The sequence below is a fragment of the Silene latifolia genome, chromosome 11 (assembly GCF_048544455.1).
Source record: "Silene latifolia isolate original U9 population chromosome 11, ASM4854445v1, whole genome shotgun sequence".
NCBI classification, from domain to species: domain Eukaryota; kingdom Viridiplantae; phylum Streptophyta; class Magnoliopsida; order Caryophyllales; family Caryophyllaceae; genus Silene; species Silene latifolia.
Genome location: NC_133536.1, coordinates 164,264,529 through 164,279,551, shown reverse-complemented (window position 1 = coordinate 164,279,551; position 15,023 = coordinate 164,264,529). Strand labels below are relative to the sequence as shown.

Sequence of the window (15,023 nt, the reverse complement as noted above, 5' to 3'; positions counted from 1 at the left end):
GTGTTAGTTGGGGTTGATGAATTAGATGTTAATGTCACCTCAGATGTGGATTGTGACTCAGATGAGCTAAGGAGTCTTGAGGGATCTGATTATGAGGCATGTCCTTATCCTAGTTTCAATCCAGATGTTGACTTTGGAAAGGGTATAAAACTCAGCAAAGAATTGAAATTTCTAAGTGTTGAGATATTCAGGAAGGCCTTAATCCATCATAGTGTAAAGAATGGGTATGATTTCCGGTATTCTCACAATGGAAGGGACAGGGTGACTGCCCAATGCTACAATAGATGTAACTGTCCGTGGAACAAGAAAAGGTCAAAGCTAGGAAAGTGTGTATGTGGGGTTGAGAATCCTTGTAAGTTTTATGTGCATGCTAGAAAGCTCACAGACCAAGAGACATTTCAAATTAGAGGGTTGAAGTTGAAGGACAACTGTGTAATGACAACTTACAACAGAAAGGTTGGTTCTGAATTCCTTGCTGACAAGTATTTAGAGTTTTGGAGAACTAACTTGGATTGGAAGATAAAAATATTTCAGAACCATGTTTTAAAGGATCTTGGAGTTCATGTCAGTTACATGACACGTTGGTTGGCAAGGTCAATAGCCAAGCTAGTTATCCATTGTAATGGAAAAGATCAATATGCAAGGGTTTGGGATTATGCAGAAGCTGTGATTAAATATAATCCTGGCAGTTCAGCTTTTGTGGTTTGTGATAATATTGACAAGCCACCTGTTATAATCAAGAGGTTTTACACTTGTTTGAAAGCTTGCAAAGAAGGGTTCAAAACAGGTTGTAGACCTATACTTGGGATTGATGGCTGTCATTTTAAGGGAGTATACCCAGGCATGTGTCTAGTGGCAGTTGGGTTAGATGGGAATAATAACATCTACCCAGTAGCATGGGCAGTGGTGGAGGTGGAGAACAGGGATTCTTGGACCTCGTTTTTAGAGCTCTTGAGCCATGACATTGAGAAGGTGTTTGGGGAAGGATTAACTGTGATGTCAGACAGGCAGAAAGGTTTAGTTGATGCCCTAGCTAATGTGGTTCCAAAGGCCAACATAAGGTTCTGTGCTAGACACATTTGGGCCAATTTTAAGCTCAGGTGGAGTGGTCAATTATTCAAAGAAACATTTTGGGCATGTGCTAGAGCAATGACAAGGGTAAATTCCTATTCTTTTCTATTTTAGTTTATATTGCAGTTAGTTCATAAGTGATTCTTTAATTTGACTGTGGATTCATACATTGCTTGCTTTAGTATATGCTTTTAATAGTTTAGTTCAATTTATGCTTACTACTTTGCTTATTTATTAGTAGTTCTATTTATAACTGATATTCAATCATTACAGGCTGATTTCAAGTGAGAAATGAAGGGCATGGAGTTCTTATCAAAAGAGGCATATGCCTACCTGAATGACATTCCCCCTCAACATTGGTCTAGGCATGCATTTGATGTACACTACAAGTCAAACCTCCTCCTGAACAGTTTGTGTGAAGTATTAAATGCAGTTTTGAAGGAAGCAGGAGATAAACCAATACTCACACATTTAGAATGGATGAGGAGGTATGTAATGCAAAGAATTTGTCAAAAAAGAGAGGGTGGAAGGAAAGTTGATGATAGGTTGATGCCATATGTGACAAAATACTTGGATTGGGCAAAGGAGGAGACCAGATTTGGAACTTTTATGCAATCTAATGATGGTGAGTTTGAGGTTGAGCTGAAAGGGGAGCAATTTGTTGTGAACCTTAACACCAGGTTATGTGGGTGTAAGCATTAGGACTTAACTGGCTGCTTTGCCCCCATGCAATGTGTTGCATGCTTGAAATGAGAATGGACCCCAGAAACTATGTAGATGATGCATACTCAAAGGAGAGGTACATGCAAGGCAAGGCAAAGAGCAAGGGCAGTGACATTGAGTGCCACCATTGTCACAAGACTGGACATTGGAGGAGGAACTGTCCTTTGTACCGCGAGGACATAAAAGCAGGCCGCATCGCTCCTGTTGTTATGTCATCTTATATTCATATGATTGAGATTAACCATGTAAGTTTCGGAACTTGGGTACTTGATACTGGTTATGGTTCTCATCTGTGTAATCATTTGCAGGGCCTAAAAAACATCACACCTCTCGGAAAGGGTGATGTGGACCTGCGAGTCGGGAATGGAGCTAGAGTTGCTGCAGTCTCGAAGGGAACATACATAATCCAACTCATCAACACATTGACTAACTGTTTAATTTAATTAAATAATTGTTTCATCAACACAATGACTAATTGTTTAGTCAAATACATGGACTAACCTTTTAGTCAGACATTAATGTGATTATATTTTCATACAATCACATCTCTCAAACACATCCTTTAGGTGTGACTTTTAGGGACCAGTTGATCACCGCCATCAGTATGATAATAACGTTAAACTTTCTAGCAAGCCAACAGTTATTAAGTAATCGTTAATCAACTGATAAAATACGAAGTATACCCTTGTGAACCTATAAGAGATTTATAAATGTTATCACACTAATTGTGGAGGACACAAGCTCCAACAAGAAGTGAGTGGCCAAATAATACAAGGGAGAAGAGGAAGGCTAGGGCTGCAAGAAAGGAAACCTGGAGAACAGCACACCATACTGCCAACTCCCTAAGTACCTCCACTACTGCAAATGCACCCAACCAAGCACCACCCACTTCAGTGTCATTCACTGAACTTTTATCCCAAGCTTCAAACAATATTCTATGATCTGATCTACGTTTGTTGTTGTTGAACTTTAATTTTCAGTATGCTTTTGTTGTTGTGTTTGAACAATGTAGTTTATTTAGTACTGCCCTCTCAACCATGTTTTTGAACAATGAACAATTTATGTGGTGAATGTCAATTTCAGTCTATTCACAAGCTGTTTGTTTTGTTGAAACAATGTGTGTTGCAGGTGGTTACTCTTCTTGTTATATTGGAGCAATTGATGTGCTCTGAATTTCTGGTTTGCTTGTTCAGTTTTCGAGATTTTTACAGGGCGGTATTAGTGTTTTCATTGTCAATGGTGAGCATTACAAGCTTAAGGTCGTAGATATAAACAAGGATTATTTGTTTATATTGACTGCGAGACAACATTAACAATGAAAACACTACATTATACATGCCAGTAAAATTGGAAACTTCAAACAAGTACGTAAAATAGAAAATTGTTCAACTGCTATTACGCCAAATGAAAGCATTGTCATTCCGCCAAATTCTTCAACATTAGACTACTCTTAACATTACATTCATCCAAACTAATACCTAATTACTACATACTATTACAGTTACGAAAACAATGACAATGGCAGCAACAATTGCCAATGGAAACCCTTTGCAATAAGTAGCCCTTTCACACTTTGACATGATTGCTTTGTTCTTCAAGTTTTCAATCTCAAACTGAAGCTTTTTCCTATCATCCTTCAACCATTGAATTTCGCGAGACAAAAAGCCAACTTCATACTCATTCACTCTTTTCTCCATCTTCATCTTGTTGATTATATCTTTCTGCCACTCTGTTTGAACACGATCGTGCCAACGAAACCAACGACAACCTCCCATACCAGCTGATGGGTTAGAAAATTTACACCTTTCAAACCTCCTTCTTGGATTGTCATGTATGGAAGATGTCAAAATGGCAGCATGGACACCACAGAAGCACTTCTCCGGCTGCTCATCAACAACACTATGATGACTGCTTTCATAGCGGCTTTCCATTGACATGTTGCGCCTAAATTTTTGAACAAAATGCAGAAAATATGAACCCTAATTTGAATGCATAAAATCACAACATTTAGACTATAGCTAGAAAATCACAGCTAATATGAACACTCATATGAACCCTAATTTGATTGCAAAAATCGCAGCTCTTCATTTGAAGCAAAAATCGCATATCACAAAATCGAAAATTAAGACTATAGAAATAAAATTAAGAGGAAGAAGAACATACCTTAATTGGGGGGGAAAATGGGGAAATTTTAAGAAAGGGGTGAATGAATGAGGTGAGGTGAAGAGTATAAAGGAGAGAGAAGAGTATAAGAGGTATATAAGAGAGGAGAGGGGCAAATTTGGTCATAAAAATAGACTTAAAATCATAAAATTCAAAAAATGACGGATTCTGTCACTGGAGAGGCATTTTGGGTGCAATATTTGATCAGATTAAATGTTATGGGAGTAAATAATTAAAAAGTTTTCATAAGGGAGTTTTTTAGAAAAGTGGTTTATATAAGGGAGTATTTGTTAATTTACTCTTAAAAAAAGTAAATTGTGGAATTTTAAATGTTTTTCATTCAATTATTTACATTTTTTTTTACCATTAATTATGAGGGTAAGTTTTATGAATGTGGAATTAAGATTTTTTTTTTCATATATGCTATTTTGCTAGTAATGCCACATGGAATAAATTATTGTCACGTCACAATTTATTATTGCCATGTCACAATTATTTTTGCCATGTCACATTAATTAGTTGTTTTAGTTACCCTTTCAATTATAGTGTATAGATAAATACATGGGATGAATACGGTAAAAAACACTTTGTCGATACTTAACATTGAATTATAGTTTAGTGATAATTTGAAATCATGTCATCATATAAATTACATACACGGAGTCATGTTTTATTGATATGAATATTTCTCTCTTTTCAAATAAACAATTTAATTAACCATATCATTACAATAAGTAAGAGATTCCATTAGCATTGACCATTTTATCACTCTTTCTCCCACCTATAAAATGTTACAACTTGGAAAATTAACATTTAACATAACATTACAATTAAATTTTCCTACCTATGTAATAAGCATATTACTGATGTATGTTCATTATTCAAAATTCAGCTTAAAATTTAAAAAATAAATAACTTATTGTTAAACTACTTGAGTAGAAAAAGATGATATAACTACATGCAATTATATAATTGTGAAACCACCAAATTTAAAAACATAATGTGTTTAAGCGTATAACTATTAATGGTTTTTATAGAAAAAATTAAATTAAATTTATATCTCTCCGCTTCATTGTATTGATCATTTTAGGATGTTGCATATAAATTAAGAAAAATATTTGTCTTATTAGTTATGCAAAAAAAATTGTGCAGTGCACGGATCAGATCTGACTATTTTCGAAACTTCAGATCCGAACAGTGCACGGGACTGTTCAAATGTGTTTTAATTTGCTTTTCTTATCTGATAATATTTAATTAGTTTTAGTTAACATGTTTATTTCATTTTAACTTTTTATTTATATTTTCGCAATTTGTGTTGTATTTTGACTAACCACGAATGTTTGTTAATTTATCTTATGTTAAGAGTAAGAACATCTCTTATCTATCTTTTGTTTGTTTATTTTAATTAATTTAACTGAACTCACATGGTAAATCACTTCGACGAAGTTAATTGCATTAAAATGACTAGAATGAAATTCACATGATAGGGTTAGTTCAATGATTGAATTTTCATATGATACATAGCCAAATAGCCATCGTAGTCCATTATTAGAGGTCGTTGTTGCAACGAGCGGGATTGACTGTTTTAATTAATGAACTTCCTAACACGAACTCAAATCTCTAAAATTGGTTTTCTAAGTTTTCCTTAAAATTTAGTGGCGACTCTTAAAGAAGATTTTTTTTGGAAAATAAAATAACGCGTGGATGAATTTTCCTTGTCCATTGGTAGAAAATATGTCAATTTTCTGGACCAATCCGATTCAAGTAATCCAGTTATTTGCTTCTGTTTCTGCTCGTAATGGTCAATTGCAAGCCATCCTCAATGGGTTTGATGTGTCATTATCTATAGACGACTTTTGCTCTATTTATTCGGTTCCTGATAATGGTGCCGAAATTAATCCGAGTGAGGAGTGGAATAATGTTGTTAATGATAACAAAATAGTCATTAAAAGGTACTTTGATGAATCTGCGACTAATAATGGTCATGTTGTGCCAAAATTGAAATTTTTCTTCAATTTTCTTTGGAATATTGTTATACCGAGGAAGGGAGGACAAGATAAAGTCTCGACTTACGAGATGATTGTGGTTCACTCGTGGTTGGAAGGGCGGAAGGTGAGTTTACCCTTGCTAGTTTTACATCGTATTGTGCAGAAGAGTGTTTCCATGACAAATCCTAAATATTCTAACACGATTGATTTGCCTTACGGAATGTGGATTTCCCTTCTCTTGGAAGTTAAAAAGGTGGTGTCTCCTGAGAGCCATGGTTTTGTGGCGGAGGATATGATGTGTGAAAAATATTTGAAGTTAAAGGGTATTGCTACGATGGGTCCGGATTTTGTATTTCAGGTGAAAGGTACTCCGTCTGAAAAAGTGTCGGGTAGTCTTGTGTCTAGAATTGAGGCCAAATTGGACATGTTTATGGCCGGGATTCAGGAGAAGTTGGAAACACAAGCTACGGTTTTATCTAGTGTGGTTTCGGGTTTGGGCAATAGTTCAATGGATGTGGGTTCAAGTCATCCTGAACTTGTGCGCTGGATGAAGGGTGTTGATGCTCATTTGGAGAATATGGAGGGTAGCTTGGTGGTTGTGAGGGATGAGGTCTTTCGACAAGGGCATCGCATTGACCATTTAGTGAGCCAAGGAGGTTCTCTTACTATGGCTGGGAAGAGCATTCGGGAGGAGGTTGCTACAACCTTGGAGGCTACCAAGGCAATTGTCCTTGAAGGTGATTAACTTTGATACTTGCCTCAATGCTCAGGTTGGCTATGTCCATTCCTGCTTTGATCGCCTTGACACCCTAGAATTTTGCACTCGCCCTGATTATATCAATCCCAATGTCATCAACTATAACATTCCCTAGTCCTTCTTCACCTTGCCTATCACCGACTTCATTTTGTCTTTAACTTATGCTATTTTGCTTCCCTTTGCTTTTATTTTGGTTTGTATTAAACAACTTTTATTCGACTCGCATGTGTTGAATTATTTCTTTTGCTATAATATTTGCTATGCACTTCTATATTTTGCTTCGCCTAATATTACTCTAGTTGTTTTATGTCTTCTTCCCGTCTTTTAGATGATGTCAAGAGGTGGAAGAAATGACTTTGATCTAGTATTTGCCTAAGCTTACTCCTTGTCAAGACATTTTTTCCCTTAAGGTCCTTAGGTGCTTTGGCTTTGATTATAATTGTCTCGACCTTATATTTTAAATACTATGATTGGATAGTATTATGTTGAGGGGAAACATTACCTATAGTCATAAATTTAGGAGACTTGTCATCATAAAAAAGGGGGAATTTGTTGAACCATATAGTCATATAGTTTATGTTTTGATGATGACAAGTGTACTTAATTATATATATTTGTTGCTCGTAATCGTTTGTTTTGTTTTTATAGATTGAACTCGATTATATTTTAGCAATGACGATTTGTGATCCATTTGAGCTCGTGATCATTTTCGAAGTGATGAACCTTTTAATGAAGTTCGAAGATAAGCTTGTGATGAAGAGCTAATGATCACGATCAAGTGACGAACTCTATGCTGAAGATCTCAAGGAAGATTAGTTAGTGTTGTTCGTCTTCCTTTAACGATGTTTTAACATATAATTCAGGCAAGTAATGTAACACCCCGGTTTATAAAAGAAGTCCTCGTCAAGACATTCCCTAATAAAACGGACTGTTACCATCTCGGTTTCCCGAGGTAGTGAATAAAAAATTAAACTCCAAGGCAATTTATATAATATTTTAACTTAATTATTACAAATCCTCTTTTCAACTCAAATTACAAGAACTGACATAAATAAAAGTGAAAGTCTTCTAGATGATGATCTAGCTACTAAGTAAATCGATCCAATGTCTCACGCCCATCCAGCTCCCGTTCTATCTCTTAAACTTGTCAAGTCTGCTCCCCATAAAACGGTTCATCACAGGTGTTCACGAATACACGGTGAACCACGAGGTTGAGTAGGGAAAACAATAAAACAATAAAATATGATATGCATGATACTCCGTCACCTCCATCTCCATCTCAACTCATCACACACATCTCATACCCCGGAACGCCCAGCCATACCGATCCCCGGTAGACTATATATCGACCGAAGCCGATCTGCCAGCTCAACAGCCGAGGACACCAGGGCAAGTCCTGCAGAACCCGCCTGGGCCTTATCACAACATCACATCGTATCTCAACATCGTCACTCCTACACCATCCTCCAACTCCAATGCATATGAATGCTCAAAAGAAATTGATGCAACATGATATATATATAAATAAATGAACTGATGAATCACAAAAATCATGCCAGTTACCCGATGTCGTGGTATCATACTCAATACGATCAAATCAGTCAATCACCTTTCCGAATATAAATGATAACGTAATTCAACAACCAGGAATCCAGTCAACACAATTCAACAACGATAATAGTGTAAGTGTATTTCCCTACCTCAAAGTGCCAGCAATTCCAATTAAGCAGTTAAGCAGTCCAATGGACAGATGTCCAATAATATTCCATCACCAAATCGTTCTCTGAAAGATAAATAATGATAACAATTACTTAACTACTCCCGTTCCCAACATAGAGGGTTATTAATGATAGGACTTCCTAAAAATGGAAACTTTCCCGATATAGTAATTTTCTATTTTAACAAACCCGACTCAAGATAATTAATTATGATTAATTATTATTTTATTTTAAACAACTCGGAACTTAAACCCAAAATGGTAATTAAAGGATTAACGAATTATACGATTAAGAAAACCCGAATCAAACATTTGAACAATTCAACAACCCGACTCAAAACCCGTCTTTAATCATTTTAATTAACTCGGGAATTAAATTAATTAATTAAGTATACGATCAATTAACGAATTATATTAATTAAACTATGAAAATCCGTTTCCAAAAACGAACACAACCCGTCCTCACACTACCCATACTTCACTCTCGCCCACACCCTTAAACCGCCGCCTGAACCACCACGACAACCACCAGCCGTGGTCCCCACTTCAACCCAGCCACCAACAACCACCCCCACTGGGGTCGACTCCCGCCGGCGAGTCAAACCATGGCCGTCTTTTGGCCTGGTTCCAAGCCGTGCCTTACCAAACACCTCTGTTTCTCTCCTTTCCTCCACCGCAACCAACACCATATCCCTGCCCAACTACCACCGTGCTGCTCGCCGTCAACCCACGAACACAGACACCACAGCACCACCGTTTCAACCTCCCCCTAGTCCACGGTGGTGCCACCCAAAACCTACCCGTCTCAAACTCCCCTGAAACCGTGTATAAACCCGTTTGTCTACCCCTGTCAATGCCGCCTTTCACAGCCACCCCTACCGCCTAAAACAACCCTAACCACCACCACTACATTCGTCACTTACACCACTACCCATATACCCCATCCACAACCACCATAAACACCCCTATCAGACACGAAACAACCACCCAAAACCCCGACATAAACAATGAAAACAGAGAAGGGTTGCTCTTACCTTTTCCTGCCGCCATAACAGCCACCACGGTCGTCTATGGTCGTCGCCAATCACTCCTAGCTCATCCTTGTTGTGCCGTCAACCACCCACGGCCACTCTCTCTCTCTCTCTGTATGCGGATTCGTGATGATTGGTGTTGATGAAGGAGGGAGGCGGGTTGAGGAAGTAAGAGAGGAGGGAGGCGGGTTAGGGGACTGTTAGGGTTAGGGTTAGGGCACTATTAGGGTTAGGGTTTAGGGTTAAGGGTTAAATGGGCTTTAGGGTTTAATGGGCTGAACATATATTGGGCCAACTTAAATGGGTCAGCTCACAATTCGTATTTCTTATAAAACCCGTCTTAATTAACTTAGCTCGATAACTTAACATAATTCTCGACTAACAATTAACCCGACATAATTAGTAATATAAATTGTATAATACTTAATATATAATAATATCCATTTAATTTATTATATAAAAAAAAATACGGGGTATTACAGTCTTCCCCCCTTAAAATGAACTTCGTCCCGAAGTTCGCTCCCGTACTCAAACCTCAGAAGGGTAATGTATATCGTACATACGGCCGTCACGCATTTCTAACACGGTTAACACATACTTTTGACACATCAATTAAACATATCAAACACGGAATGTTACATTCTGCCCTCCTAAAAATAAACTTCGTCCCGAAGTTTAACTCATCTTCACTTAACCCAATTAATTACAACACGAAATGTCTAAAAATTAAATAATCATCTGAGAACACCGTCATCTTCCATCTAAATTCCGATCTCAAACTCAAGTAACTCAATAACCATGGTCGCACTGGACCGAAAACATAACTCCCGTAAACATAACTCAGCTCATAGGCTAACTCATAACTCATTACCAGTAGTTTAATCACATTCTCCTTTTTCACATCAACCAACTAACCGAAGTAGGAACAAAACATATAGAACTCATTTGCATAGGTACCCCACAACTAAACATCTACTTGATCAAAACTACGATCTACAAACAAGTGCAAATTAATCGTTAAGATTTTACAATCCTACCCAACTAAAAACATGGTTACGTCCTCGTAACCTTCATTATTATAACCAAAGTTCTCAAACTACTGCTAACAACTGAAAGGGGATAAAAGATTCACAACTCACGCTCAATTTAACTAATCCCTACCAAAGACAATCAATATACAAGCTCTCTCAAGGAAACTACCGTTACCAGTAAAATCATTAATAATTATTCATTTCACCAATCATTGTAATCTCATACCTTAGAAACATAGGGGATCAATCAACATAAGAAAGAATTAGGGTCAACACTTTGATAAATCGATTTATGAAAATTTATAACCTAATAGGTCCAATCTGACTTTCCTTTTCTTAATTTTACAGATTTAGGTCAAGACACAGAATCACCGATAAAATGAAGACAACCAGTTTTGCAGTACTTATCGTCCCGGAAATATTTTTAATTCTTATAACAAAGGGTTTGGGAATTATTCACGAATGACGAATGCACCTTGATTGACAAATTCTACAAACATATTGGTCGAGTCAAACAAGCGAGTAAACCACGATATTGGAAAGTTAACATACAAGACTATCATGCATAAAATTTCGTTCTTGGTATTGAATATATTTAAACTGCACCCAACACAATGACATACGAGATTAATGTATTTAACTACACCAATTTTACAAATATTAGTTACCTGTCATGCTAATATTAACGTACCATGTTGACACACAACTTACTTAAATCACCTCGTTACATTTCCCGTTTGGACATTCGTAATCAACCACACCCACCAATTCGCTATATGAACAAACAATATGTCTAAATTATCCCACTACTTATGACTCCGTTCTAGTTTCATTCCTCCAGACTAGCAATTATCATGGACACATACAACCAGACACTGGCTGGAAATCTCATTCCGAATTTATACTCACACGACAAAATTTGACTTCATTTCCAAAACTTTTACTTTCATACTGAACGGTGAATACTTTCTCGACATAATCTTATAACAGGGCCGTCATAGAATCCATTTACAGCTTACTACGAAACTCAAAATCAGATAAACTTAATTCAATTCCTTTAAACAAAACAAGCTTAGGTGTCGACTCATATATCGTAATTTACAGGTTCATCTTATTCATTTCAGTCCTATCTTTACTAATGAACGACTATCATTGGAACCAATGCATACCATGTGAATCATAAAAGGGTTATCCCATTATAATTATCAACATAGTTATCATAACAATATTTATTAGAATATAATTAATAGTAATGACTCGAGAATATAGATATGTTAAATGTCGTGTTATATCAAACAGTTTCCTTTATATCATGCTCATACAATTGCAAGAATCTCTTTAGCATTTTATGACGATCTAATGACGAACATATCCAATAAGAAATAACACACTGTTTATTATCGTGTCATAGGTTTAGGTTCAATTGAAATCATTTAATGCGATGAAGATAATAATTATAACTATGGGCACACAACTCATATGGAAGACATTAGAACTCAGATGACACCCTACACGTGTGATCATTTAGACACAATCATTACTACCACCCATGTGTAAACTTTTAAACAAAATTATTGTAAATATTCATGCGAGTATATTAGAAAATCAAATTAACTTTTAACGTTATCAACTTACACGAATATGACAATATGGTTTTATATTTATATATATATCCGACCACTATGCAAATATGATGAACACACCAAAGATATTCCAACATGCCAAACGTATATAAAATATACAAACAACTGGACTCATATAAAATATTTCACCCTCGATTAAAATCAAATTAAGCTATCCAATTTTACTCATACTATCATGCCAACCATGTTATCAACTAAGTTTTAAATTTTTGTCACTTGTTAAGATACATAATTACTGAACATGCGTGCTACTGTCGTCATATAAAACATTATAAATTCACATTATTAAAGCTCATGAATTAACCAAACAATTGTATGAAACTCAACCTAGAATACACATTTTACAAGTCATGATTCACGTTGTAACTCTCAAAGATCACGAATAAATAATTGCTCGATTAAAACTTGATTCATATTACTTTTATAAAACACGGAGAATTAAAAACACAGGGGAAAAATAATTAGGTCTAAAGCATAAGAATTCCATTTTTAAAGAATTTTACAACTTAGTTGGTCCAAACAAACATGTGACAGCTATTGGTTCAAAACTTGGGTCAGTTTGCAAAATTTATTATTTAATATTGAAACATTAAGAATTTTTGTGGCTTATTAATTTGAAAACATATGCGACTCTTTTGATCGATGGAGTTGGATTTATGTAAAAATTATTAATACAATTTAAATGAGGATTTTTACAAAATCGTTGGACAAAACATCACTGTGCAGAAACTTCCTGACCACAGCCCACCAAAATATTTATTACTCCTAATCCGTATATTCTATAAGCATGAAACCAACGTCAAATGAACACTAACTCACGGGGCTATCTCTCATAAAATTTTCATCCATGGGTAATAAACAGAAAAGAAATGGCAGTAAGGTCAATTAAAGAGTATAATCAAACAAAACGCGTTTCAGCACTAAGCCGTTCATTTTCTATGTTTCAAACTCTTACAACCATACTATCGATACTAACTCATCCCAACTTAAATCTCACATTGTACTTACGTAAACATCTATCCCATAGAATCCCTTCGCATCTCGATCTACTCCGTACATCTAAATCACGATTGCTATGACTATAAACATGCAATTCAATAGTGTTTCTAATTACTATCACAAGACTATACTAGCATGGCTTTGGGATCATGATACGTGCCTAATGTATAGTCTTTTTAGCCTATTTCAGCACGTATTTCTATGCTTTTTATGTAGCATCTGGCTACAAATGCCCCCGAATATTCTACTTTGGTCCGTTTATTGTAATTTGCAGGAATTGACCAAAGAGGAGCTAAATCGAGCCTTAACTGTCCCAATTGCACGCATTCATGGAAAGAAGGAGCTGGAGCTTGGAAACCTAACAATTGGAAGACGTATGAGCTGAGTTTGGAAAGCAATTCAGGTCCTAACATGCCTATATAGCTCGATCGAGTGGTCTACTGCTCGATCGAATGCTCTATACACTCAAGATTGGTCGATCGACCAGTTTAAAGGAGTCGATCGAGGAAGTTACGCAGCGATTGCTCGATCGAGAGGTTGTTCTAGCTCGATCGAGTGATTTGCGTTCGATCGAGTAATCTTTCTACTCGATCGAGGGGTTTTCGTGTGTTTTTAGTTTATTTCCGCCTAATCTTTTATGGGCTTTTGTAATTAGTCCATAGATTAGGTTTAAAGTGATTTTTCAAAGTATAAGACCGAGGGGAACATTACGTTACTCCCATCTCCTCACTACGTACATTTCGATCGCTGCTACTTGCCACATCCTTTGTTTTTGGATTTCCATTCTCTACTTTGCTACTCGGATTCGGTATTATCAATCTAGTTTTATTTCTTAATCGTATTTACTGCTTCTAAATTCTCTTTCTCTTTGCTTTATAATTGTTCAATCGTTCCCCCATAGTATTATCATCATGCTTAGTTTTAATTATTTGATTATCGTAATTGTTAATCTGACGATTATGAGTAGCTAATTTCCCTATGCTAAGACTATAGGGGATCCATAATTTGAAGGGAGAGTAATCGATCTACTAGGTTAATGCCGTCACGTCTTTGTTGTTTAAGTGCTACAAATAATTGTAATTGCCTAATTGAGTCGACGCAATTAGACCCTTATTCTTAGTGGACCTTGACCTGGACCGAAAGGTTGGAAAGGGGAGACTAGTAGCGAACAATAGAGTATTGCGGCGAGGGCGAAAGTTAAACTGTTTACACTTTAGGGTGAATTAAGGACCGAAAGGTGACGTTCGCTACCCCTTAGACGCACCGCATTGACCTGGGACCTAGATTACTCGACCAGATGATTATGGTGAACCGTTTGTCTTAGCTATTCTCCTTTATATCGTTAAACTCCTTCCCTTTATTTCACTTTTCCTTTTCCTCTTAGTTTAGAAATCACATTTTATAACCCCCCAAATTGGTTACTTAGACGAACTTAAATTCAGCCGACAAATTCCTACCTCTCTGTGGATTCGACCCGACTTCCCTAGCTATATTAGTTAGAACCAGTTGGTTATTTTTGACAGTACGCGATGACGTGTCAAATTTTGGCGCCGTTTCGGGGAGGTGGCGCATATTTGTTGCTTTAATTAAGTTTGTCTCTCGTCTCGAGGAATTTATTCCTTGAGACCGATCTCATTTTTTTGCAAAGTTTGATCACCGCAGTTAACTTTTGCCTCGGAAGTCTATTTGCAAGATGCCTACGATTACAGAGCATACAGAGCCGTGTGGTAGATGTGGCGAGGAAGGACATGACCTTTATGAATGTGTAGCAACTATAGAGCGCGCCCTTGCTTACAAGAAGTACAAGCAAGGGGTTCCTTTTTCTCAGCTATATGAAGAGATAAATAGCGTTTCTACCCCTTCTACGCCAGTACCACAACCGGTCTCTCCCTCTGCAAGA

At 36.6% G+C, this 15,023-nt stretch overlaps 1 protein-coding gene across 1 annotated transcript; it reads right to left on the bottom strand.

Moving 5' to 3' along the window:
- Positions 1-3,272: 3,272 nt before the first annotated feature.
- On the bottom strand, positions 3,273-3,731 carry LOC141614283 (uncharacterized). Its single transcript, XM_074433042.1, has one exon. It carries the CDS (start codon positions 3,729-3,731, stop codon positions 3,273-3,275), a length of 459 nt encoding a protein of 152 aa, XP_074289143.1.
- Positions 3,732-15,023: the final 11,292 nt, after the last annotated feature.